At 32.6% G+C, this 25,166-nt stretch overlaps 2 protein-coding genes across 4 annotated transcripts; both read right to left on the reverse strand.

Annotated features, from left to right (window-relative positions):
• Positions 1-872: 872 nt before the first annotated feature.
• Positions 873-7,191, reverse strand: LOC105133892 (uncharacterized). 3 transcript variants are annotated; one of them, XM_011038060.1, is made up of 8 exons: positions 6,899-7,191; positions 6,056-6,592; positions 4,897-5,119; positions 4,490-4,548; positions 2,746-4,372; positions 2,501-2,655; positions 2,232-2,418; positions 873-2,130 (listed from the first exon to the last, which is right to left on the reverse strand). In XM_011038060.1, the coding sequence occupies exons 3-8, from the start codon at positions 5,045-5,047 to the stop codon at positions 1,544-1,546; spliced, it is 2,766 nt and encodes a 921-aa protein (XP_011036362.1). In that variant the 5' UTR covers positions 5,048-5,119; positions 6,056-6,592; positions 6,899-7,191; the 3' UTR covers positions 873-1,543. The 3 variants fall into 3 exon arrangements, with proteins under 3 accessions (XP_011036362.1, XP_011036371.1, XP_011036355.1); XM_011038069.1 differs by having other exon boundaries at positions 4,897-5,114; positions 6,056-7,191; XM_011038053.1 differs by having other exon boundaries at positions 6,056-7,191.
• Positions 7,192-17,422: 10,231 nt separating this feature from the next.
• On the reverse strand, positions 17,423-22,097 carry LOC105133913 (protein PAIR1-like). Its single transcript, XM_011038075.1, has 11 exons — positions 21,909-22,097; positions 21,111-21,264; positions 20,095-20,248; positions 19,807-19,941; positions 19,311-19,363; positions 19,006-19,200; positions 18,718-18,786; positions 18,568-18,617; positions 18,085-18,238; positions 17,738-17,819; positions 17,423-17,655 (listed from the first exon to the last, which is right to left on the reverse strand). Exons 1-11 carry the CDS (start codon positions 21,971-21,973, stop codon positions 17,549-17,551), a joined length of 1,218 nt encoding a protein of 405 aa, XP_011036377.1. The 5' UTR covers positions 21,974-22,097; the 3' UTR covers positions 17,423-17,548.
• Between the last annotated feature and the right edge of the window lie 3,069 nt (positions 22,098-25,166).

A 25,166-nucleotide genomic window follows, 5' to 3' on the forward strand; every position in this document is an offset into this window, starting at 1 on the left:
TCATACATGATGGAATTGTAGATATTTTAATAGAATAATAAAAAATATTTCATATAAAATATTTTTTATTTCATGATGTAATAACAAAAGTTAAATCTATAATATTTAAATTAAAAACTATCAATATTAATATATATTTTTTAAAATTATTTTATAACCTCAATTTCAAAAGTATTATTAACCAAACACATTAAACTATTTTTTTTCAACTTTAATTTCAACTATAGTTTTAACCAAACATCTATTTTTTCAAATCAACTTAAATTAAAAATACTTTTTATAAAATAACTTTTTTTAAACTATAACTATAACAACTATCATAATATCAAATACATTCTAAATCTAGCTCTTGAGTGAGCACCACTATAGGCTTGATTCAAGTATATATAATATTAGGAGTGAAATTTAGAGGAGGTAACGAGAAAGAAATTTCTCAGGAACACATGAATCTAAATACGGGTTACTTCCCTCAAATCCATCTAGGAATATTCTTAATTAAGGTATATAGGGCTAGCTCGAGAAACATTTTACAATCTCTCTTCTCCTTTTGCTTTATCTGGAGGCCCTTTAACAGAAGAAGTCCTCTCCGGGATCCTACTCAATGAGGTCGACTGCAGAGTCAAGTAATGTGAGCTGCCGGTCACGTTACAGATAAAGGCTCAGAGAAGAACGGAGGAGGAATCATCAAACATGGGATTCTCGAATGGATGATTAAAATATATGCTTCATAAGATTTGGGGATCATGGTGACATGCTAAAGAATGATATGGTTGCTTCTTTTAATGAATAAAGAAGAAAAAGCCATCTCTCTTCAAAATATTATACTTGGACGCCAAGCATAAGATAATCCTGAACTCAAACACAATTATCTTGTGGATCAAGTATGTGAACTATATTGATTATTCGCGACTCAAAGCACAACAGTCACAGCTTGTTATTTGCATACACAATTCAGTGTCATCACATCCCCTACCCGCTAAAACAGTCACAATCCAACCCCAGCTTTGTAAATATAAAAGGAAATACATGTAACACAGACTCTGCAGAAGAATGAATGAAATGAGAACAAGAAAAGAAAAAATGCACACAGCCTAATTTATTAACACACAAGGCACGATATGTACAAATTCTACAGTGTTGATCGCTACTATTCTCGCCGAATGTAAGGCACTGATCTGGTGGTCATGGTCGCAAAAACTGCCATGGAAATCTAGTCTTCACAACGCAGCAAGAAGCGCTTGCACATTGGGCTCGTGATTTTTACCCTTGAAGTAGTGTAGATCCTTCATTCATTTGATGCTGTGTTTAGTAGAGCTTCCAAACTGTACTGTTGTGCACATGATTTCAATGGGCAAAGTAAAAGAAGTGTCATGTCAAGTCATTCAAAAGGTTGCTTGCATTCCCGCCTGGACACAAGATCAGTCAATAAACGAATAGAAGAAACTGTAATTACGACTCCACACTTGCTCACACTTTCCTTCAACTCAGCTGGAATCAAATGATTTCCACACTCTGAATTTTCATTTACACGGATGGATAAATTTTATTCCATCAGATCACCAAAAATGGCTTCTTCCATCAAATCTTCAAAAATGGCCTCACCAATTTCAACAAGGATAGTTTCACTATCACATCGAAGGTCCATCCATGTTCCAGTTTTTGCCATATCTTTCTTAACAAGCTGATCCAAAGTATGAGGCATTGGCAATGGGAGGAGATGCCAAGAGACTCCTTCCCAAACCTCATAAATGCCATTTTTCATGTCTGGGACAGGCCGGATGGTAGATTTTACAAATGATATCCCAGGGAAGCAACCAAAGCCAAAATACCGCTCATATACCTCCACAAGAGCTTCATTAGCAGAATCAAAGAGAAGCTTCTTGTCACAACAAAGCTGGTTGGAAAAGAATTCTACCTCAAAAAATAATGACGGGTCAAGAAGCTGTCCTGAAGAATGTGATTTCATATAAAATTCATCCCACTTCATGCCAGAGGCTTGAAGCACTGCTTTTACATACTCAAATACCGATTCCTTGCCATCCACAGAAGCTTTCAGAGGGATGTTTCGATCTGCAGCTGAAGGTTCATGTTCTTCAAATTGAATTCTCAAGGGTTGCACTGGCAGTTCAACTGATAGATAAGAGAATGAACTAAAATTAGCTTGAGAACCATGCGATGTGAATTCCTAAACAAATATTAAAAGTCACTAGACTTTCTTTATGAAGACCTACCAGGTTCAAGTCTGATGCTTGCTGGGGTGATGTCCTCCTCTGGGAAAAGTGGCTCAAGAACAGATATAGGACTGGGCCGTTCTGGTATCTCAGATGTAACCTCAAGACAACTAAGTTTTTTGGTGTTTGAAGAGGTGGATGGAGATGTTAATGGAGAAGATAGAGGCTGGTTTTCTTCAAATGATTCCTGAAAAGCACAGTAGAATTATTAGAATAAAATGTTAAAGATGTGTGATGAACTGAAAAGGACAGGCAACCAGTAAAATTACATGTTCCAAGCATTCTGAATATTCTTTTTTATCACAAACGTCAGACATATCACTATTTTTGTGTTTATCAAGCGGAGAGCTGCTTGGTTCAGAGAAAGTATCTAAGATATTGCTCTCTTCTTCAATTGCAGTTTTTTTTACAACCTCCACTTCACCTGCATAAAATTTTGAGAAGGCCTATATTAGAAAAAATTATCAGCATGGTGATTTATCTATCTACATCCTATGATTAAAAAAAAAACTACCTTCAGAAGGCATCTCATCGCTGATAGAGCAAAAGTTTTTCTCTTCTTTATCATGAAGTTCATTTGAGGCACTTGCATTTGGGTTTGAAGAAGCTTGTTTTTTATCCCAGATGCTGTCATTGGAAACAGATGACAGAGGCTCTGAGTTTAATGCTGTTCGACCTAAATGGCTGACATTGGTTTCATGTTTCTGAAATTTTTCACTGGTAGAAAATCTCATCTGTGCTGTCAGAAAGCCTTGCTCCCAATCCCTTCCTGGACTACCAAGCGGCGAAAAATTGTACTCGGGAAGGGAGAGAATCCTGCCAAGGGTTTTTGGCACAGGCCCGCTTGAAAAACCCACATCCCCTTGGTCAGTGCTCAGCATCTCAGAGAGATGTTTCTTGGCCGCGATGTAGATGTTAGATGGCCTTTGCTTGGGATAAATAACGGCTTCATCTTCCACACTTATTTCAGATTCTTTCAACTTGCTAGTCTTCTCTCTCATTTTGCCACCCATGGGAGGTCTAGCAATTTTTTCAATAAAGAAGTGGTCTTTACTTGGAGAATTCCTTCCAAGGTTCTCCTTGAATCCTTTTTCACTATTTCCCACAGCATGTTTGTTAAAAAATCTCTTTGAAGCCCCATCAGTAGAGGTTTCCTGCTTTTCCTTTCCCATAGCATTTTTCAACTTTCTTTTAATTTCAGTCAGAGAAAAGTGAGAAGCAGATCTCTCAATTGGTCCTTTGTTTCTGATGATGAATTGAGATTCTGGTGATGATCCAATACTGCTTTCATTTTCAGGTAGTAGCAAGCTTGTCGGGCCAGGCTTTAATATTACAATTCTATTTGAAGCTTGAGATGCCTTATTTTCCTTTGATGGGTTCTTTTCCAGAGATTTGGTCTTTTTTCTGAAAAATTTGCGTTGTTTACCATGGATAGCCTCGCCAGAATGTCTGAAGCCATGAAGCCCCTGTTCTAACAAGTTAGATACGGCAAGTAACTTGGAGTCGCCATCTTTCTCAACCTGAGCACTGCACAAGTTTTGAACATGCTTCACCATTATGGACTTTGGACCTTGTAAGAGTTTTTGAAACAATTCCTCATCAGAAGTTAGAATCTGAAGTGCATCCCTCAGTTCTTCGGATCGGTGGAGGTCCCCATCTTCAGTGACATGTTTCCTGTCAATAAGTTTCTCATTTATGAGTTTTATTACCTCACTCAATTTCTCTTCGAAGTCAGGATTCTTTTGGTTTGGCTGATGTTGAACTTCATCATGTTGGTCATGCTCCACATAATCTGTGCTTTTCTGATGGATCTGATGGCAGAAATCCTCCATTATTTCACCTATATCAAGACTTTTCGTAGATTGCTTCTCTAAATTATGAAGGCAATGCTGTTCAGATTCCAAGCTTTCAGCAACACTAAGATCCTCCAAGTGTATATCACAACTTTTTGTGCGACTTTTTTTTCTCTTGTGGTTCTTTGTTCTGTGGTCTCCATTTTCTGAATTTGACTGTTTTGGTTCTACCTCAGGATTGTTTATTTCATTCTTTGTGTCTAGCTCACTGAACATCTCTTCCTCCATGAGCTTTTTCACACTCAGCTTATTGGTATCACTTGTTGCTTTTCTGCTCTCTTCACCATCCTGATATATTTAAAATAGGAAAAATAAGTAATTTACAGGTAGCTTACTCATTACAACAGGCGTTCATTGCAAATATCAAGAAAATTGAGTTTGGATGCTTAAGCTGACAACACTTACAATTATGCCTCGGCAGTTTTCACTAAGATTGTCAAGCTTTTTCTTAGGAGTTCCAGTAACTGCAGAAGAAAAGAGATTCACTGATATGTTTCATAAGCTTAAAACAAGAATACTAGAAATCTATCTTTAACCAATGACCATTGCAAGGCAAAAGTACAATCAGCTTAAAACGTTTAACAAGAAGACAAAAAATTCCTTATAAACACAACCAATGCCTTGACACTTCTCAAATTCACTTCCATCAAAGGGATTTATTAACAACGGAAGAAAAGCACATGCATGTTGCATGCACTAACCCATCCCTTCCACACAAAAAAGATTCCGTGGATGTGTGCATGTGTGCCTATGTGCAGCCACATATGCGCTATCTATTCAGATTGATATGCATTTCAAAGAAAGTTTCTTACCAACAGCATGTCTGGTCCCACGCCTCCTATCTGAAATCAGCTTCTGCGTTGATCGACCATGGCGGAAGTCAAACATACTCATTAAACCCCACATGCAGCCCGATTGGTCTCTTTCATATCGTACAGGGCGTCTCTGTGATTTTTTTGCCATAATGAGTGGCTAGTTCTTTGACTGTATTATGCTTTGTTGATCCAGATTTTCTCGCAGGCAGTGCTATGATATCTGATTTATTTGAGGAAGTGGATGAGGAAAAAGAAACACCAGTTGAAGAGTATTAACCAGAGTTGTTTTCAATTCAAAAGCTCACATATAAGCTAAGAGATACAAAGAGATTTTCCAATCAGAGACATTGCAGACAAAAAATTAAATGGGGACGCGAGTCACATGACAATGAGCAGCAGAGAAATGAATGCAAAGCCGCATCAAGGATCGAAGAGGTAGTAAGCATGGTATGACATTATGCATCTATAATACTGCACGTGTGATGATGATTGCTCTCTAAATCCTCTGGTTAGTGATAGAAAGCAGCAGCGATGGTTTCTATAATGACATCATCAGAAAATAGGTGAAGGCGAAAAAACATTTTTGACTGGTGAACCAGTAGAAAAGAGGTGGAAAGTTTTAAAACACTATTCCTCGAAGCGTGTGAAAACCTAGAAAACCATGCCCGGAAAGATGACTTCAGTAAGCCTGAAACACCTAGTAACAAAAGTTTCGATAAAACATTGGGGAGACTATGAAATAGCTTCCCGTTCTAGCCTCTTCAGCGTTGAACTACATTCTCATTTTCAGACAAGAATACATAGCTAACAAATAAACAAGTAACCAAGGAGCAGATAAAACGAGATAAAGATAAAGACACATTTTATCGGCAAACATAAGGCCATACATGCTACAAACATTCCGAAACAGAAATTCAGCTAACCCTCAAAACACGTTCATCAGGTACCTTTGGCATAGAATCCTAGCAGTAATCTTAGAAGGCATGATTGTCACTCATAGAGAAGCAAAATTTTAGTCTAGAGTATTAAGCTTTCTTTATTTTAATCTTTATGATCATCAAAAGTGATATTAAAAATATATAGCGAAGTTCACATCTGGTATAATGTGTATACAAATTTTGGCAAGACAAAGAAATGGACTACATAGAACAATTACCTCAGGTTCGATTAAGCCAAGAAGAACAATGATATGCAGTCAGGTACAGTACAGACAGTCAGAGGACATTAAAAATTCAAATTTCAACAACTCAAAGGAGCTTCCTCGAAGAGTCAAGTTTGAACTTGTCCAGACTTTCTTTGCATGGCAAGGCACTCAATTCCCTAACCAGCGCCTGAGGTCTCAAACTTTGATCATTCCTTGAACGAAAGGACCAGTTACATAAAAAGCTTACAAAGTGAATCACAGCTCAAGAATTCACCTTCAAAATTTCACTCAACAAAATTGATCAACTCCTAGCAAGCTTTCCTTGAAGTACATAAAAAACTTAGCTCGACAACAGCCAATTATGCATTAACAGATCAAAAAGCTCCATTATTATCTCATTGAATGTCATATATCTCCAATCCTTGAAGCACCAAAATCGAGCCTTGATTCTCTCCAATCCACCGTCAAAACCACGAAGCCAATCTTTCCATCAACACCCAAATAAAAACTCCTCGAATTCTATCGAAACGTCAAAGCAGCCAGTCAATCCTGTCCAATTCACCAATAAATAAAGAAAACCCAGATCAAGAAAAACAAAAAGAACCCCAGAAAAATAGTTTTCTTCTAAATTTCTAATACATGTAATGGTAAAAAAACAGGACTTTTTTCTCTCTCTCCTGAGTGGGTATCTATCTTTTGACAACTAAAAAGAGAGGGGGTATAAAATTCTTGCCAAGCATCCACCAACCCATTACAATTTGAGTGGGAAATAAAAATTGTGTGTCATATGGGCAGGCAATAAAGACCGAGAAAAAGTGGAAGTGGAGGTGTGAGAGAGAAAGTTGAAAGCTTTACAACGTTTTTGGTTGAAGGAGGAGGAGAATAAGTGACGGTGTGGTTTGGGATTGATACTGATGGGCCCAGAGAGAAGGAGAGAGATTTGTGTTCGAGAAATGCTTTTGCTATTGTCGCCCTCCCCATTTTTCTCTGCTGCGCTGCCACTCCCTCCACTTTCGGCAATCATCAAAGTCACAATCTTTCCCTTTCTCCTCTCTCTATAGAATACACTTTTTGTGTGTGTGTCTCTCTCTTGGCACCTGACCAGGTAAAAGAGAAAATGTTGGTTTTAGAGAGAGGGGAGGGGGAGAGAGGGGGGAAAATGAGAATGTAGGGGCATATATAAATAAGGGAGGACTTTTTGTGTGTGTGTCTCTCTCTTGGCACCTGACCAGGTAAAAGAGAAAATGTTGGTTTTAGAGAGAGGGGAGGGGGAGAGAGGGGGGTGGCATGGATGTTGCGAAAAAATGAGAATGTAGGGGCATATATAAATAATGGAGGAAATAAAAGAAAAGGAGGTAACTTTGGAAGGAATGGTTTATTTTTTTGAAATGTTTTTAAAATAAAACTATTTTTACATGTATATTTTTTTCTAAAAATGTATCTCAATGGTAGTGAGAACGATGATGTATTGATGGAAAAAAAATAAAATCTTTTTAGAACAGTATATTATATTGGAAAATCCTTTCTTGGATACTCATAAAAATAAATTGGATTGAGACATTCCATATTTTCCAGAGAATATAATTATCATGGTTATTGAGTCTATATCTTCAGATTTAAATTGAATAGCCATAACTTCATATATAATAAAAATAGAAACATCATAACTCTTTGCAATTTTATTTCTTTCACCTAATCTAAATCATTGAGTTCAACATTGATGTTTAGATTTGAGACATAATTTGTTGTCATTTATATATTAATGAGTAAAATTGTTGGTGAAACTAATAATATTCTCGAAAACATGTTTTAAAGTATAGTTATGGTAACTTTTTAAAGTATTTTTTGTATTGTAATGTATTAAAATAATATTTTTATTATTTTTTTTAAATTATTTTTAAAATTAATACTTTTTTATATTGAAATAATATTTTTTTATTTTTAATGTTAATACATTATAAAACATCAATATAGTACTTTTAAAATAAAATACACTTTTGAAACATTACTGAAAACCGAAACAACCGCACTCCTGAAAGTCGTATTTGTTACACTTCACAGCTATAGAGAGCAGGAATTATAACAAACAAGGCTGCTAGGATTGAAATCGATGCTTGTTGTTTACACAAATGGATAGCTTTGTTTTGTCAAACTATTTATGAAGGCAATGATTGTTTTAATTTGAATTCGAATCAGCATGAGAGATCACATTCCTACATTTTCTATTCCCGCGTTTGGGTTTGGTTAATTTTTAATTAGGATGATGAATAATAAATAACACATAAACTCTAGAACACACGGTTGTGTCTTTGTCACGTTTACGAGCTCCCAATGAGAATGCTGGCTGGAAGAGGAAAGAGATGGTGGAGAAATCCAATCCAAAGTGATTCTATTCCACCTTCCTTTTATAGCCTTGTGGCCTGGCAGTTTGGTGCAGGGAGACCAGCTCCATGGCTTCCCTGTCAAAAATCAGTGCCTGGCTGCAACACACCTTTACTCTTTTTACCTACTTCGGATCATTCTCTATCAGTTTTATAATCTAGTTTTGAGTTGTTGACCGGATAGTTTGTTTTCTGTGTTATTGCTAAAGAAAAAAAAAAATTAGGAGTTGGTGAATTCAAGTGCCGCTTAGGCATAGTTTGTTGCCCCTGAAAACAATAAATTTATCATTTTATCCCTAAAAAAAAGATTGCAGGCAATGACTGGGGGTAAGGTCGAGATTATTTTGGTTTTTTAAAATTTATCAGGAACAACAGAGAAATTTTTATTTTTCCTGCATAGTTTAATTTCATTGATGCTCTTGAAATAAATAATTAGTTTGTTTGTTATAAAAGGATATTTAAGTCATTTAATTTTATAAGTGGGGTTATTGGTTTGTTTTGTTGACTTTAATATTTTTTTTAATTATATCTTTTAATATTAGATTGATTATAAATTTAGCTTTATAAATTATTTTAATTTTTTTATATGATTATCTTAATTTTATGATGATGGTTTACAAGGTTAATACAAGCAGACTTAATTTATATTTTTAGTTAAATTTTATTTTAAATTTTATTTATTAATATTAGATTGATTGAAAATGAAGTTGAATATTTTTTTTATCTGCTTCCTATAAACTTATTATAGTCTTGTGATTTAGATAACAAATTTAATAAGTTAATTTTAATTGATTCAAATCAATCTAATATGTTATTTTAATATTTTAAAAACAATTTTTTTTTGTTAAAATATATTTTTATCGGTTATTCAAATTGTCTTTAAATCTATCCAGTCAACTAACTCATATTAAATTAATTTTTATACCATTTTAATTTTTTCTCCTGTTAAAAACACATTAATGAAACCTAGATATTTTTTATGTTTAAAAAAAAATAAGTAAACTTCCGGAATAAGCAATTATCTATGGTCTAGTTTTAATTCTAAATATAAAGAAATCAAGTGAGATAAAAAAAAATTTCTTAATATTTTAAGTTGAACATTAATTGTTTTTCTAAATCTCAGAATCAGGAAAAAAATTGATCTCGATCCAGGACTGCTGACACTATAATTAAATAACCTGATCGTTATTCTAAAAAAAAAAGAAGAGATAAATAATTCTATCAGCCAAAAGGTGACCCCGGATTTCACAGTCGAGCTAAACGAGAAGGCGCTTGCTGAGGGTTGCACCGAGGAAGAATGGCAGAGGGCCTCGGAGGATACCATTGTTGTGTTTTTTGTCCATGGTGAACGTGGAGGGAGCAGTTGGGCCTAGAAATACAGTTCAGTTAGGGCCCTACTAAATTATATCAGTTGGGCCCACAATTTACCAACTATAGCATTGACAAGTAGAAGGCCCATATGAGACAGCGGGGATTGTCGACAAAAAAAGAAAAAGAAAAAAAAGGGGAGGGGTGAAGAAGATATTTCGATTCAAAAAGTAAAATTTTATAATTGAACCTAAATCCGCTGATAATGATAATAATAATAATAATAATAATGTAGGACAATCAAGGGGGGGTCTATGATCATTGCATTTGCTAAACAAGTTGCCAATTGTGTTTGAATGGAGATATGGAATCCGTTGGAGTCATTAGATTTTTTTATTATTTTTATTTCTTAGAAGGTAACAAATCAAATATCAAATCGGTGGACCACAGGCATGACAATTAATTAATTATTAACTATGAACTATCACGGAGGGCTTTTTAGTGTACCCCTTCTCTAATAGTAATTAACTTCTTTCTTTTTTTTTATTAGTTTTTTAAGTTGTTAATTTGTTTTTTATTGAATTATTGCATTTTCATGACTTATATCGTAAGTCTAGTAGATTAATTTAAATAATTTTTTTAAATATTTTTTTTTAATTTTATTATTTAATTTTTAAATTGATTGAGAATTAAATTTTGATGATTTATTTTGCTAGTTTTCAATAATGTTATTTTTACCTTATAACTCGAGAAAAGTGTTTAAAAAATTAACTCGAGTAGACTAAGATTATTTTTTATGTCTTATTTTTTATTGATTGTTTTCCAATCTCGTTATTCAATATTGAATTGATTAATAATTAAATTTCATAATTTATTTTAATTTATTTTTTTTAGAGATATAATGGTCTCGTGATTATGACCACTAGTCTTGGAATTTTAATCATTGTTAAATCATAAATATTTTATTTATATAAGGATATCTTGGTCTTTTGACCTGATTGTGGATCCTTCAGCATCGAATTTTTTTTATCAGGTGATTCCGTCTACTGAACCGAGTCGCAAGTTTGTTAGGTTAACCCAAGTAACTCGGTGTTTTTTTATTTTTTTAATTGACTTTTCCCTCCTAAATTCATCATTTAATACCGAGTTTCGTTGAGAATTAAGTTTTATAATTTGTTTTATTTTTTTATTAGGTTATCTCGGTTTCGTGACCTATAAATAGTGCTTAACGAGTTAACCCGGATTAACTTGGCTTATTTTTATGTTATTTTTTAATTAAAACTTTTATAAATTTCATCATTTAACATTGAGTCTGACAATGATGATTGTAAATTAAGTTTCATAATTTGTTTGATTTGCTCTCTATGAAATTATCACAGTCTTATGACCAAAATCCTGAATTTGATAGGTCATTTTATTTTTATTTTTTTCTCCGGGATTTTCCTAGTCTTATGACTCGGATCATAGGTTTAGTGGATTGATTAGAGTTGTTTTCTATGTGTTTTTTAGTTGATTTCCTTTTTAATCGAATTGTTTTTTACAAGGTTACCTTGGTCTTGTGGTCTAAGTTGCAGGTTTGACTATTTAACTTAGGTCACAAGTTTAACTGTTTAACTTGAGTTATTTTTTAAAGTTTTTTTTAATTATTATTTTTATTTTCATCCTTCAATATTAGTTTGATTAAGAACTATGATCCATGATTTATTTTGACTTATTTTCTGCGGGGTTATCATAGTCTCATAACTCGGGTTGCGGATTTGATATGTTAATAAGGGTTGATCCAAGTCAATCTAATATGTTGTTATTTTAATATTAAAAAAAATATTTCTTCTTGGATTTTTGTAGGCAAACTATATTTTTACAAGTTGTGTGGATTGCTTTTGGATCTACAAATTTAATTAGGTTACATTGGATTAACTCTGGCATGATTTAAATTTTTTTCATTAGAAAAAACAACATTAACAACATTTGAATATTTTTATTACATTCAAGAGAAATTTAACCTGACTCGCAGCATAGTGTTGGTCAATGATTTAATTAAAGGTAACTCAATAAAGAAAAACATTGTTTGTTATGAGAATATTCACTATTTATTATAATAATGTAATGATAAAGGTATTCATTTAGAAAACTTGATGAACTAGTTATTGTGGCTAATATGACATTTTTTACAAGATACTTTAGTTATTGTTATATTTATCAGTGACAACTTAGTATTATCACCTTTTAAACACACAATAAAATAATTAAATTATCCTTAAAAGCAAAACTTGTCTAACTTATGTTGAAGGTTTTTTTTTTTAATTTTCCTCTTGATTTTTTATTTCTTATCAAATTGATGTGGGGGATTTTGTATTTTAATAAATATAAAATATAATTTTAAAACTAAAGTTGGCTTGCACATGCAACACATGTGCTAACTGATGGAAGGCTTTGTGGTCCATCAATGGAGTGTGCGATGTCTCTTGATACCCAAACAACATCTTCCAAAACAATGTTGTAAGCATTGAGATTTTTTATTTTACATGAGGTCTCCTAAGTCGATGTTTACATGACAATGTGTCATTAGCAATTTATTATTATTTTTTTAGTATATTCCCTCATTTTCTTTTTAAATTCACGTTGGTCATTTAAAAATTCAAAGTTGTTATTTATTTATTGATATTTCAACTTTGGTTTTTTTATTTATATTTTTTGTTCTTGGCTCTTTTTTTGTCAATTTTTGATTTATTTTCAATCTCATTCTTTAATCCATAATTATGATTTATTATTTTTTCAAAAATAGTTATCATTCTTTTGATTTTGATTTTTTGTTTTGGATATTTTTGTGAATTTAATTTTTCTTTTTAATTTTCCCATTTGATTAAAAATTCCATATTGTCTTTTATTTTTTTATTTCAAATTTGGCTTTTATTCTCTTAATTTTTATTTTTTATCTTGGATCCTTTTATATAATTGATATGTTTTATTTAATCGTTCAATATTTAATTTGTTATGAATTAAATTTCATGATTTTTTAAGATGAGGTGCTTCAAATTTAATGGCTCATGTTATAGATTTAAAATGTTAACAGAGACTGATATTATTTTGTTCTCACTTATTCTTTTTATATCTTTCTGGTTGGTTAACTTTTATATTTTTTTTTTATATATATATATAAATTAAACTGTCATTTTTTTTTATATATATATATATATAAATTAAACTGTTATTTATTTATTTTATATTTTCTATAAGGTTATCCTATTTATATGGTTTGATGGCCTTACTTAGATTAGTAATTATTTTTTTTTATTATCATTATGTTTTTTAATTTTGTTTAATAACATTGAGTTATCTTGAAATTTAATTCTATAGTTTTATTTATCTATTCTTACAAACATTTTTTTTCTTCAAGTTTATTATTTTTTCTTTTAAAATCCAGTCTATTTACTTTTGTTGTTTTTTCATTATATAATTAAATAAAAAAATCTTATTGAATTCAATAGTATCTATATATAACTTGAGTATAAAATACATTAGCACACTTTAACATCGTTTATCTATATTACAAAAAAAACAGCCTAGCACGAGCATGGCACCTATCTAGTACAATGTAGTATAACTTTAGAGTTAATCAATTGCCCATAAAATCGGTAATTTGGTAGGATGGTGTCATGTAGGGATTGGCTAATGTAATTTTGATGGTCTCAACTCTCGACCTCGTGTTTCTATTTAACTAACCTCAAGAGAGGGAAGGAGAACATGTTTTTTGTCGTTGTCGTTGCGCCCTCGCTGTTCCATTTTAACTAATCTGACAGCGTCCCCCCTTCAGAGGGAGAGAGCTGCGGATTTTTTGCATGTTGGTACCAAGGCAGCTCAGCCTTTTCCTTTCTTGTCCTTGAAGATATTCGAGATTATTAAAGGGAGGAGCCCCGGGGAGGCGGGGAGGGAGGGTGTGGGTGGGCGTTGGGGTTGCGTGTGGGGGGAGGGATGGGGATTAATGTCATGAAGGATCAACACGTGGAAATATTGAATATATTAATTTCAAGAGAAAAAGGTTAATATAAAGATATATTGAAAATTTATTCATTGTAAATGGATAAATTGACAATTCAGCTATTTTATAATAATAATAATAAAGTTGATTTAACCAAGGATACATTGGATGCCCATCCTATTATATAAAGATAAAATTTACATTTTCTTCTAGTACATATGCATGTTTAATTAATTTTTTTCTGTTTATTTGTTCCGTGAATATGATATAGAGTGTTCTTGTAAGATTATTTTAAATTATTTTAAAAATATCAAATTAATATTTTTTTCACTGAAAAGCAAATTAAAAAATAAGTTAGAAAAAAAACACGCCGTTAAGCTAACTTGTTTCCCTAACAAACAATACCAACCTAGCCCAAATTTTTAACTTTATTAGGCCGTGAAATAAATAAATTTATTTGACATTTTATAGACACAGTCAATGGATTGGTGGTTGCCACGTAAGGTCTCAGCAGATGATATTAACTATCTAACCCAAATTAGCTGGACAGACAAGGCTGGTACTAATACTATAAAATCAACAAAGGACGGATCCACTGACGATTTGGAGTTTATTTTAGGGTGGGTAGGTGATGTTTACCTAGGAGATGATTTGTAACCATTACCTTCCACCTTTCCTCCTTGAAGTTGGTTGTTTGTTTCTTGGTTAGGCCAATTGCAACAATCATTCAGCTAATTCTGAGATTAAGCCTCACCGGAGCCACTTATCAGACTTTAACTTCGTTGAGACTCTAACTGAGCACAGTGGGTGGGTTGATTTTGTCCCATGCTGGGATCTTGGCCTTTCCCCCTCCATCTACACTCTTCAAGCATTGGATGCTCCTCTCTCTTTTGAACTAACAGTGTCTCAAAAGGAATCCCGACGAAGCCTCAATCCTGGAAAAAGAACGCAAAAAAGCTCTACTAAGTCGTATTATACTCGAGAAAGTAATCGAATTTATGGGGAGAAACCTGCTTTACCATGCAGATATATATGATATGATTATTTGTTGGCCAAATTAGGATAAGTGGAATCATGACAATTTGAATGACTCGACAATTGAATTCCTTCTTGATATATTATGAGAAAGGATCAACACTGCCGAGTTCCTTATTCTGCATCAAAACGAATACAAAAACAAACAGATGGAAAAGAAATAGTTATTTAAACAATTGTATTTAAATATTGATAGTGCTGGAAATTCACTTTAAACAATTGTATTTAAATATTGATAGTGTTGGAAATTCACTTATATATATATATATTTATGTGTGTTATCTTAGTTTTATGTATTGTTTCTTCTATAGGGAAAATCACAATTCATTTGCCCGACAACAGTGTAAATCATCTCGTGTGTTCATGGACAAAAAGGAAAAGGAAAAGTAAGAAACAAGCATGGATCTACAGATACAAAGAGATGACTTTCTTGTCTTTATCGTATGCATAGTAACGATATTAGTTTCCGGCCTGGTGCTTCGCTGGATGCTTACCCATAATTAGGAGTGCATCGCTATCATTGAAAAATGAGATTTGCTAAACTATAGACGTTTCTAATGTCTCGATTCCCTAATAGGACAAGTTAGCCGTAGTCTTTGAGGGAAACGAAGGAATTGCTCCATAAAATCTAATATTTCCTTTGAGAGATTAGAAATATGCAAAGCAGGCTCCCCACTTATTTTATTCCACGGGAGCTGCCCTTTCAAGCAGCCCTTAGAAGAATCGTATCTGATGACCTGTCAATGGTGCTGTCTTTACAGTGAAAAAGGACCGTTAAAGGAATGGCGGTTTTAGCAGCTTAGTGCGGTGGGGGATCAGATCCTTTTCTTCTTTGTGCTCCTTTATTTCGTAGATAGCAATTATTGCTTCTAAAACCAAAAAAACAGGATAGTGGTCTGGGCACGTGTTAGTTTTAAGGTGGTCAGGAGAACTGTCAAAATAACAATCCGTACTTCAATCATTCCTTCTAGTAAAATATTTTTTTTTAAGATTACAAAATAAAAAAAATAACAGACTTTAAAATTTATGTGTGAAAATAACGTAGTTTAAGGACTCCTAGCCGCCCATGTTTTTGTTAAAAAAATATTGAGAGGAATAATTTTAAAAACTATTTAAATTTTGAGTTTAAAAAATAAATTAAACTTTATTCTTGTAAAAATTGAGAGAAATTGTCAACTACAACAATTATTAAGATAAAACTATATACACCTATCTTTTTAATTAAAAAGAATTTGTTAATAATAAATAAAATATTTTTTTATAATTAATAAATAAAATGCTAAAACCTATAAATTCTTTAAAAAATAAAGAGTATCCTTCTTTAAAAAAAGAATTTATTTTGTTGTCACACTTTTATATTTATATTTATATTTATCTTTTAGTTTATTATTTAAAATTTTTTTTCTGTTAAAATAGTTCTGTTTATTATTGAGGATAAGTCTTATAGACAGTCACAAGAAACAGAAAAACTCAGAGAGAGCAGCATAGCAAAACCATTTAGTCATATACCTTTTCATATCTATTTTTATCGAGGAAAGGTCTCACAGAAAGGAAAATTATACAAAAAAATCCTAGGCAAAGGGCTAAACACAAGCTTCCATCTTCTTAACCCCGGATTGTATCAAAGCTTAAAGGCCCCAGGCCTTGCAGCATCTAGCAGCAGCCTGTGCTGTAGTCCGTGGACATTGAATTGCCAAGCCACGAAATAACATCCAAGCCCAATTATAAGCATGCCGAACTCTATTCTTCATTTCTTCATTCTTTGTTCGTTTTATCCTCTCTGTTTTTTTCTTCCCTTCCAATTTGGTAATTAATTCTTTTCCAATTATGATTGCAATGATATAACTCATATCCTAGTCTTTTCTCACAAAGTTTGATCCATAATCCTACACAGTGCATTGTTTTCCTCTTCTTGGCCAGGTTATTGGAAGCATATGGGTTTTTCTCCTCACAGGACAGGAAGTTGAATTATTTTTTTTTCCTGGTTAATGTTGCACCTGCCACTAATAAAATGCACATGCAACAAAGTCGTTGGGAGACGGGATTTTTAAAAATGTTTTTTAATATATTTTTTATTTTTTTAAATATAATTTTAATAAGTTAGTATTTTTTATTTTTTTAAATATAATTTTAATAAGTTAATGGTTTAGGATTTAAAAAAACTATTTTTTAAAAACACCCAGCACAATCTCAAACACCCTTTATTTTATAAAAAGACTTCTTGCTAAAACTTCTATGCATCCCTAACATACAAGCCATGCTGCTAATTGAGGTTATATTTTGCGTGAGATTTAGATTTTGATTTAATTTATTTCTTAAATTTTATAAAAATTATAAATAAGTATGGTTAGAAACTATTTTTAATTTAACCAAAAAATTTGTTATAAAATTAAGTTTAGATTTTATTTCATCAAAAGTCAGCTTAAATTTTGACCTGTACATCCAATTTAAAGCATCTCTTTTAAAAAGAATTAATATTTTTTTTACTAAACATACATTTAATTAAAAATTATCTATAAAAAACAACTCTTGAATTATGACTAAAAAGTAAAAATATTTTCATACGTCATAGACTCATGGTCATTCATCTAGTACATCGACAATATTGTTATTCCCTTTTAGGCTAGTGCACTTTCTATTCATGTTTCAACTTTCAATACCTCAATATGGCAGAGATCTTAAAGAACAGCGAGGGTTTTAATTAACAATGAAACTTAAGATCAGCAACAATTGGACGAGTGTGTACATAGAATATTTCAAAAGAAAAAAGAATGAAGCAAATACCAAAGCGCAAGGGTACCTTCAATTAATAATGATAGGATTACAGTATTTTCTCTTTTGCCTCCTAGCTTTCCGCAAAATCCTTGCAGTGTCTTCCTTTGATTCACCGATTATGGGGTTTCTGATGCCTTGAACAGGGAAAACAGGTAGCATTTAGAGCGACGTTAGCAGATCGCATAATGGTTCTGAAAATCTTCTTCCTCGAAACACCTGTTTCTTTAACATCGAGCAAGCAAAAAAAACCTCCATCGATCTCCTCATCTGAATCGATAACAACTCTACTTTGTTCTTCCTGCAATATGGATCAACATTTTAAATTGACCAAGAATATTAGGTGAAAATTTTCTTTGAATCAGTAAGCAGAAGATTTCCCATGAAACCGATACAACAGAGGTCATTCACGGGTTGTTTATTTTTTAAGGGATATAACTTTGCTGCAACTACTTTTACCACGCCAATCAACCAGGAAGAGCCAACAAACACCACATCCCAACTAAAACCCTGTGTTTGCTTAGAAACACTGGGAAGACCAAAAACATGTGCACACTAAGAACTACCTGTTGATCTGAAGAAACTCTGGTGCGTTTCTGCTCCCTGAGGGATGCCGCTTGCGTAAATGTGTGTTGTTTCCCCTTTACAGACTTCCAACCTCCCATTTCCACCATCGGAACTGTTTCTTCTTGCCCAGCAACCTGTGGAAGCAAAGTCGGACTGGAATCGAGAAAAATCATTCAGGGCTCTTAGTTTGATACAATGATTATTTCAATTAAGTTTAAGAATTGAACAACCAAAGTAGATCAACTAGGCGATACGGGAAAACAAAAGAACAACTAGGCAGCACAAAACCTAGGCATTTAATCAATCCAAGCAAAGGATGCCAATAACATGGTATGGAACTGCCATGCACTTGTCTTTTCTTTCTTTCACACTCATGGATTTAAATTTCTTATGCACGGAAAATGGAATCAACAAGCATATAAAACAAGAGCATCAGTAGGAGAAAACCAAGTTGGATATAGGAAAACTAGATCTTTGCATACTTCTTCACTGGCTCTGGCTTTCTCTGTGGAGTAACATGATGGCTAGTAACCTGCAAATTTGAATAGATGCAAGGTTTTATGATAAATCATGCATGCAATAGTTAATTTATCGGATAAGATACCCCGAATTTTCTTAGAAGAGTAAAGCACCTTTGGGGAAAGTACAGGGATTGATGGACATTTTTGGTTGAGGGGGGTCTTCAGGCTGCAAGCCATCTCCTGCAAGTATAGAAATGACAGGGCGAGAAAAGGTATTAGCAAGCAAAAGCCGAGAGGCATAATTGAGTACTTAAAGCAGGGATTAAGTGATTAATCAAGCATTTCTAAGAAGACCAGACACTTCAATATTATTTTCATTAAGCAAGTAGAATGCAACTCAATGTTACATTACAAATTCTATCAGGTATTCTAGCTTTGCCGCTGCGACATTATACATGCCTGGATTTCTTTTTTGAAGGTTGTGCACAGCTCATTCTGTAGTTTGTACAGAAATGTTTCCGTCTGCTTTGGTAACGTAGAAAGTGCCGAGAAAATCTGCTGCAGTTTATCGTGATATCTATCCTTGCTTAGTTGTTCTGATACCGATTTCAGGCTCCCCTCAAGGCTGAATTTGACTTCTTCTTGTCCCTTATTCTGGTTTAAAATATCTCGGTAGTTTTTAAAAGTGCTGAGTCATTGGCACTCAAACAACTATGCTGATCTAAGTCAAAAGAGTCATCATAAGTGTACTGTTACAGTGTTACCATTAGCTGCAGCGAAGTGTCGAGGACAATCAACTTCTGACGCATGCCTTCCGCTGGATGAAATTGAGAAGACAAAATGACTTTAACAAATTATGTTAAAAAACTTACATTGCATGCTATGGGATTAGATTCACGGTTAATTATAGGATGAACAGTCACTAAATATCTTAGTTCTAATCCAAATCCTTCCTGACAAGACAGGGTTGGAAGCAAACAGAACAAATGAGGATAATTAAATCTGTTAAGATTCAAGTACATACCCTATGGGACGTCAATTAAATCTGTTAAGATTCAAGTACATACGCTATGGGACGTCTATATATATATATATATATCAATATCAGTTATTTAATAAAATAATAAATAAAATACAAAGCTCTATTCAACTTAAAGGGCAGGACACGGAACAATTTACCACAATCCTAAGGAACGATTTCACAAACATTTTTTCTCAGAAGCTCCTAATTTCCAACGTGTTAAAAGTTTTATCACTCACTCTCAAGTGATGCTTCTTTTATTCCTTTCTTTACTTGCATGACATCACTCTGAACAGAATCCAAGATCATTCCAAACTTGGTTAAAGAAGTTTCCATCATTCCGATCCGGTGCTGAAGTTCTTCATTTATCTGACCTGGTTAGTTAAACAAAGAATTTAGCACTCCACAGAAAGAAGAATTCACACATGCAAGAATATAAACTTAATTGATCCACATATAGATCTTGAATAGGAGAGCTAAACTGCTAGACTTTTCAGATAATTTATTTCACTCCATATGAAACTTACGTTTATGATCTGGAACACGAGCAGCACTCCATTTGCGCACTAGATTGGAAGAAGATCTAGAGACTGGCAATTGACTCTCTTCACGTTTATAGCTAATTACTGGTAGGCAAGACGGCTTCTTCACAGAGTTCTCTTGCTCCTGAGAACTGAATCTCTGTATAGAAAATGAAGACAAGCAAAGGAAAAAGGTGGAATGATGAATTCATATTCAGTTGTATTTTATACACAACAAACAAATAGCTCATACAAAATTGTTTCGTTTAATTTTGCTCAATTAATTCCATCACAGTCCAAAACCATTACATGAGACACCATTCTATTCATGAAGGTTTGGCAAAGGAGCTACAAAGGGGTCCAGACTAGGCAACTATTCCCTGTAAAGGAATCAAAAACAAAGTTTTGAAAGTGGCAAAACACACACTTTGAAGGGGGTTCTCGCCCCTCTAATTTAGACATAATATGTACGACAGAAGTGAATAGCAAATGGAAGAGCCCTTACGACAAGAGTGAGTCTAGGTGTAGGAAGAGTCATTGAGCAATAGAGCAACAAAACAGCTGAAGGAACTAGATCTTCACAGCTTATAATTTCCATATCTATCAGAAATAAAATGAAGGTCAGTTTGACAGCTAATCCCCTCCGTAATCTTTTCCTGTACGATGGTAAATTATAAGTGTTTACGTGTTGTCACGGAAGAACAGTGAGAAATCTGCTTGATTGACCTAATCACTTTCACTTAAGATTCACAATCTGGAACTCCAAAAGCTTCCATAATTCAGGCTCACCTTCTCTCAAAGCAGATATGAAAATAAAATGATTTGAAATTACACCTTATCCAATTCCTTAACCAAGAACCTCAACTCAATCGAGCTTAATAGTGAAAAAACTATAAAATGTAGGGCGAAAAATATTTGAATTTCTAGAGAACAATTTACCACAGAATTCCAATTGACTGTTCTCGTACAATGCTCCATTTTCTCATTAACACAAATAAAGTCGAATCAAAATGAGAATCAACCTGATCAATTGTCAGAGCTTCATCAAGAGAAGTCTGAGAGATCTGAGAAAATATGCCATGCTGAGATGAAAACCCCTGTGAAAATGACTGTTGTGATTGTTGTGATCGAAGCTGTGATGCTTGTTGTGGTCCAACTGGTATAGAGCTCGGTCTCCTTCATATCATAAAAAGAACAATCAGGACAATTAAGCAGGAAAAAATTTTCAAAACAATGAAGACATCTTTAAATACCTTCTCTCATATCTTATTCAAAAATCGCCTAATTAACTGACAACGAAAATCTTAACATTACATAAACATATATTCTCATATTCTCCCGTTTTTCTTTGAAACATTTAATTTAAGTCCTTAAGATCAGACAAAAGGTTAAAAACACACGAGCGAAGAAGTAAAATACTGAATATTTTAGTTTCACTCTCCGAAAAAAATAAAATGAACGGTAAGTAAGCAGCAGTTTTTATTTATTTAATCTCTATCGTTTTTTTTATAAAAAAAAATTCTCAGCATCCAAGCAAGTCTCACGAAGAAATCAAAATCAGCTCATCTCCTTCAGATCATTTCAAATGAGAGGACATCTTGGATTGGAAAACGAAATTAAACACTCGATTCATTCTGCTTGGCGACTGAGAAAACAGAGGAAAATCTATGTGAGAGAAAAAAAGTCACACCGTTGTTTTTGTTGTTCAATTTTTGAAATCTCGAAAGCTAAGCTAAACAAAAACAGAAACTCAATTTCTTTAGTCTTAGTGAATTTTCTTAGAATCCAAACAGAAGCGAGTCGTAATAGTAAAATCGAACCTTGATTGCGGAGGAAGTACCGAAATGGAGCTGAGATCGCAAGCTTTGTTGATCTTCAACTTCATTTGATCGTGTTAGTGATTCTGAGATCTCAATGAGGAGAAATGGGACCCCAATTTGATTGATTGAAACCAGGTTTGGCAGTTAAGCTTGAAATTTTTTAATTGAAATGAACAATCGAGAGAGACAGAGATCCGTTATGAGTGGAGAGATTTTTGAAATGTGAATTGGCAAGGTTTATATGTTAGGCATGGCGGGAAAGAGGCTTGCGTCTTTCCCCCTACTAGTTGGGTCGGGCTTGAATTTCCTCAATCGTGGGCCATGGATAATGCAAGGCTTGGAACTATTCTTTTCCTGTCAACCCTGTCAGCAAGCCTCCTGTGTTTGATACAGTAATACATATTATTTTTTAAAGTATTTTTTTTAAATATATTAAAATAATATTTTTTATTTTTAAATATTTATTTTTACATCAATGTATTAAAATAATTTATAAATATAAAAAAATTAATTTAAAGTAAAAAAATAAAAAACTTACAAAACTACTATTCAATTGGAAACACCCTTTTAATACAACACTATGTTATGAATTGAATTATTTTTTAAAAAAATATTAAAAAAAATAATTTATCAACATAAAAAAATAAAAAAATTGAAAACACAAGATTAAATCGGCTCTAATTTTTTTTTATCATTCTTGATATAATTTTTTAAAAAAAATATTAAGACTTAAAATAACTATCATCACATATTTATTATCAAATGAAACTAATATATATAAAAATCAATCTTTTTAATGATCAAAATTTATGTGAACCGATAACTTTCTCTTTTTCTCTGAATTCAAGCAACTTTTTTTTTTATTTCTTTAACTCATGAACTGGAAAAAAAATTAAAAATAATTTTTTTTAAAACAATATAGGGCCAGTTAAAGTTGGAAGATAAAAGTTGGAGGATGGAAACGGTTTCTTCCCAAAAAGTTTAAATTGGTCATAATATTTCTCCACATTTCACACTACGGTCCCCATCATCTAATAATTCTTTCATTAAATAATTTTACATATCAGTTACTAAATTGAAAAATAATAAATCTTAATAACCAAATTAAGAAAAAAGCCACATGTTCATTTCTATAGTGAAATCCCAGGTCTTCTAGTATAAGTTAAATTAGGATTTTTCACTATTAAAAAACAAATTAATTTAACAATGACTGTAAATTTGAATTTCTTTTCTTACCACTTTCCAGCTCGTCCAACAATGCAAGGGTTGTGTTTGCTGTTGTGTAAATCTTCTTTTCTTTCAAAATGGACAGCACATCCAAACATTCCTCAAGCTCCCCACGTATACAAAGCAAAACTATTCAAAGATCCATTCCTCTCCTTTTTAATGAATTTCTAGATTCTTTTCTCAATCCTAACAATTAGGAATTAAATGCAACGCCGGATTTTTTAGAGGTGTGCTCCCCTTCAAACGAAGGGTTCCCTAGAATTCGAGGGTGTTTAATTAGTGAATTTGCTTCATCTATTAAATTAAAAAAGAAAAAGAAAAGGGAAGGAAGGATCCCGGGATTCAAAACCAGAGGTTGGAATCAAAGCTCTCAGCTTGAAAGATATTTTTCAGGGGCACATAATCGTTTTTGGAGATTTGACCTAAAATTTGATGAAATGACCGTGGAACAAAATGAAGAAAACCTTAGCAATCAATAATTAAAATAATTATTTATGTTAAAACTTCTTCCACCGATCAAGCAGTCAGTAATTAAAATAATACTCCTTAACCTAACCAGAATTCTTGATGGTCGACTCTTGCAGCATCAGCATGGGATCACATAATATTCTCTCTTTTTTTAAATCACAACAAATATTTTCTACTTATCGTCAGCTAAAACCAAAGTTTTTGCTCGGACTGTTTTTAAAGAATGATACCCTGCGTTGACCTGGTTGTGTTCCTAGCTACCAATTGTGGGATCACATAATTAATATCTGTGCTCTAGTAAGATATTCCTAATCTAACACATAATTAATGGAGAACATTTCTGTGTTGATGCTTGCTGGAAGTCATGGTTTTTTGTGGACATACATTGTGCTAGTTTATGTGATGATCTGGTTAATACCATGGCCACGGTATAAATTCGCCTTCAAGGTAAAAGGCGAAAGAAGAAATTTCCTACATACGGTATGAGAAAAGATGTGTAAATGCGTGTGTGCTTGCCTTTCTTTAAATTTGGTTTTAAACAGAATGATAGGAAAAAATTGGTTTACCAAACTAATTCTACTTTATGGGCTGAAAAAAAGTTATTCTTATACCATGTGTTGCATGCAAGAGTGGGACCAAGGTTATTTATATAACCTTAAATCTTGAAATCTTATACTTTTTATTTATTTATTTTGAATTTAAAATTAAATTATATAAAAATAATCTTAACATGTTTAAGTTTACCTGGTAAATCAAAAATAATTTAATTAATTAGTAAAAACACATATAAAAATAAAATTAATATAAAATAATATCTCGACCCAACTTCTTATTTACCTCATGTTTAAAATAAAACTACTTAAAAAATTTAAAAACTATCAGGGGGGGTTTGAAAAGGAATGAAAGATGAGGGGGGTGATTTTCTTTCTAAAAAAACTTGGGTATTTCCTGCACTACATTGGAAATTCTCTAGTATTGTTATAATATTCATTCCTACAAGTAAAACTTAAAAAACTCTATATATGAATTTGTGGGGTTTAAAATAATTTTTTAGTTAATAATACGTTGAAAAAAATAATGTTCAAGTCATAGGAAACTCAATATTTTTAGTGATTAAAATCCATGTGAATTGATGGCTTTTTTTTCTTTTTATTGGATTCCAACAATTTTAATTTTTATTTTATCTTTTTAACGCATGGACTGGGAAAAAAATTGGATAAAAATTAATTTTTTTTAAAAAAAAATACAGAAACTGTTAGACCTGAAAAATAAAAGTTGGAGGATGGAAACGGTTTTTTCCCATAAAGTTTAGATGGATCGTAACATTTCTTCATATTTCACCCTACAATTTAATATTTTTTTCATTAAATAATTTGACAGATCAGTTACTAAATTGAAAAATAATAAAATCTTGATAACCAGATTAAGAAAAAAGCCACGTGCTCATTTCCATAGTGAAATCCCAAGGCTTTTTAGTACAAGTTAAACGAGGAATTTTCTCCATTGAGAAACAAATTTATTTTTCACTGACTGTAAATTTGATTTATTTTTTTTTGGTTAAAA

Source organism: Populus euphratica, unplaced genomic scaffold, assembly GCF_000495115.2.
Source record: "Populus euphratica unplaced genomic scaffold, PopEup_1.0 scaffold2.1, whole genome shotgun sequence".
NCBI lineage: Eukaryota > Viridiplantae > Streptophyta > Magnoliopsida > Malpighiales > Salicaceae > Populus > Populus euphratica.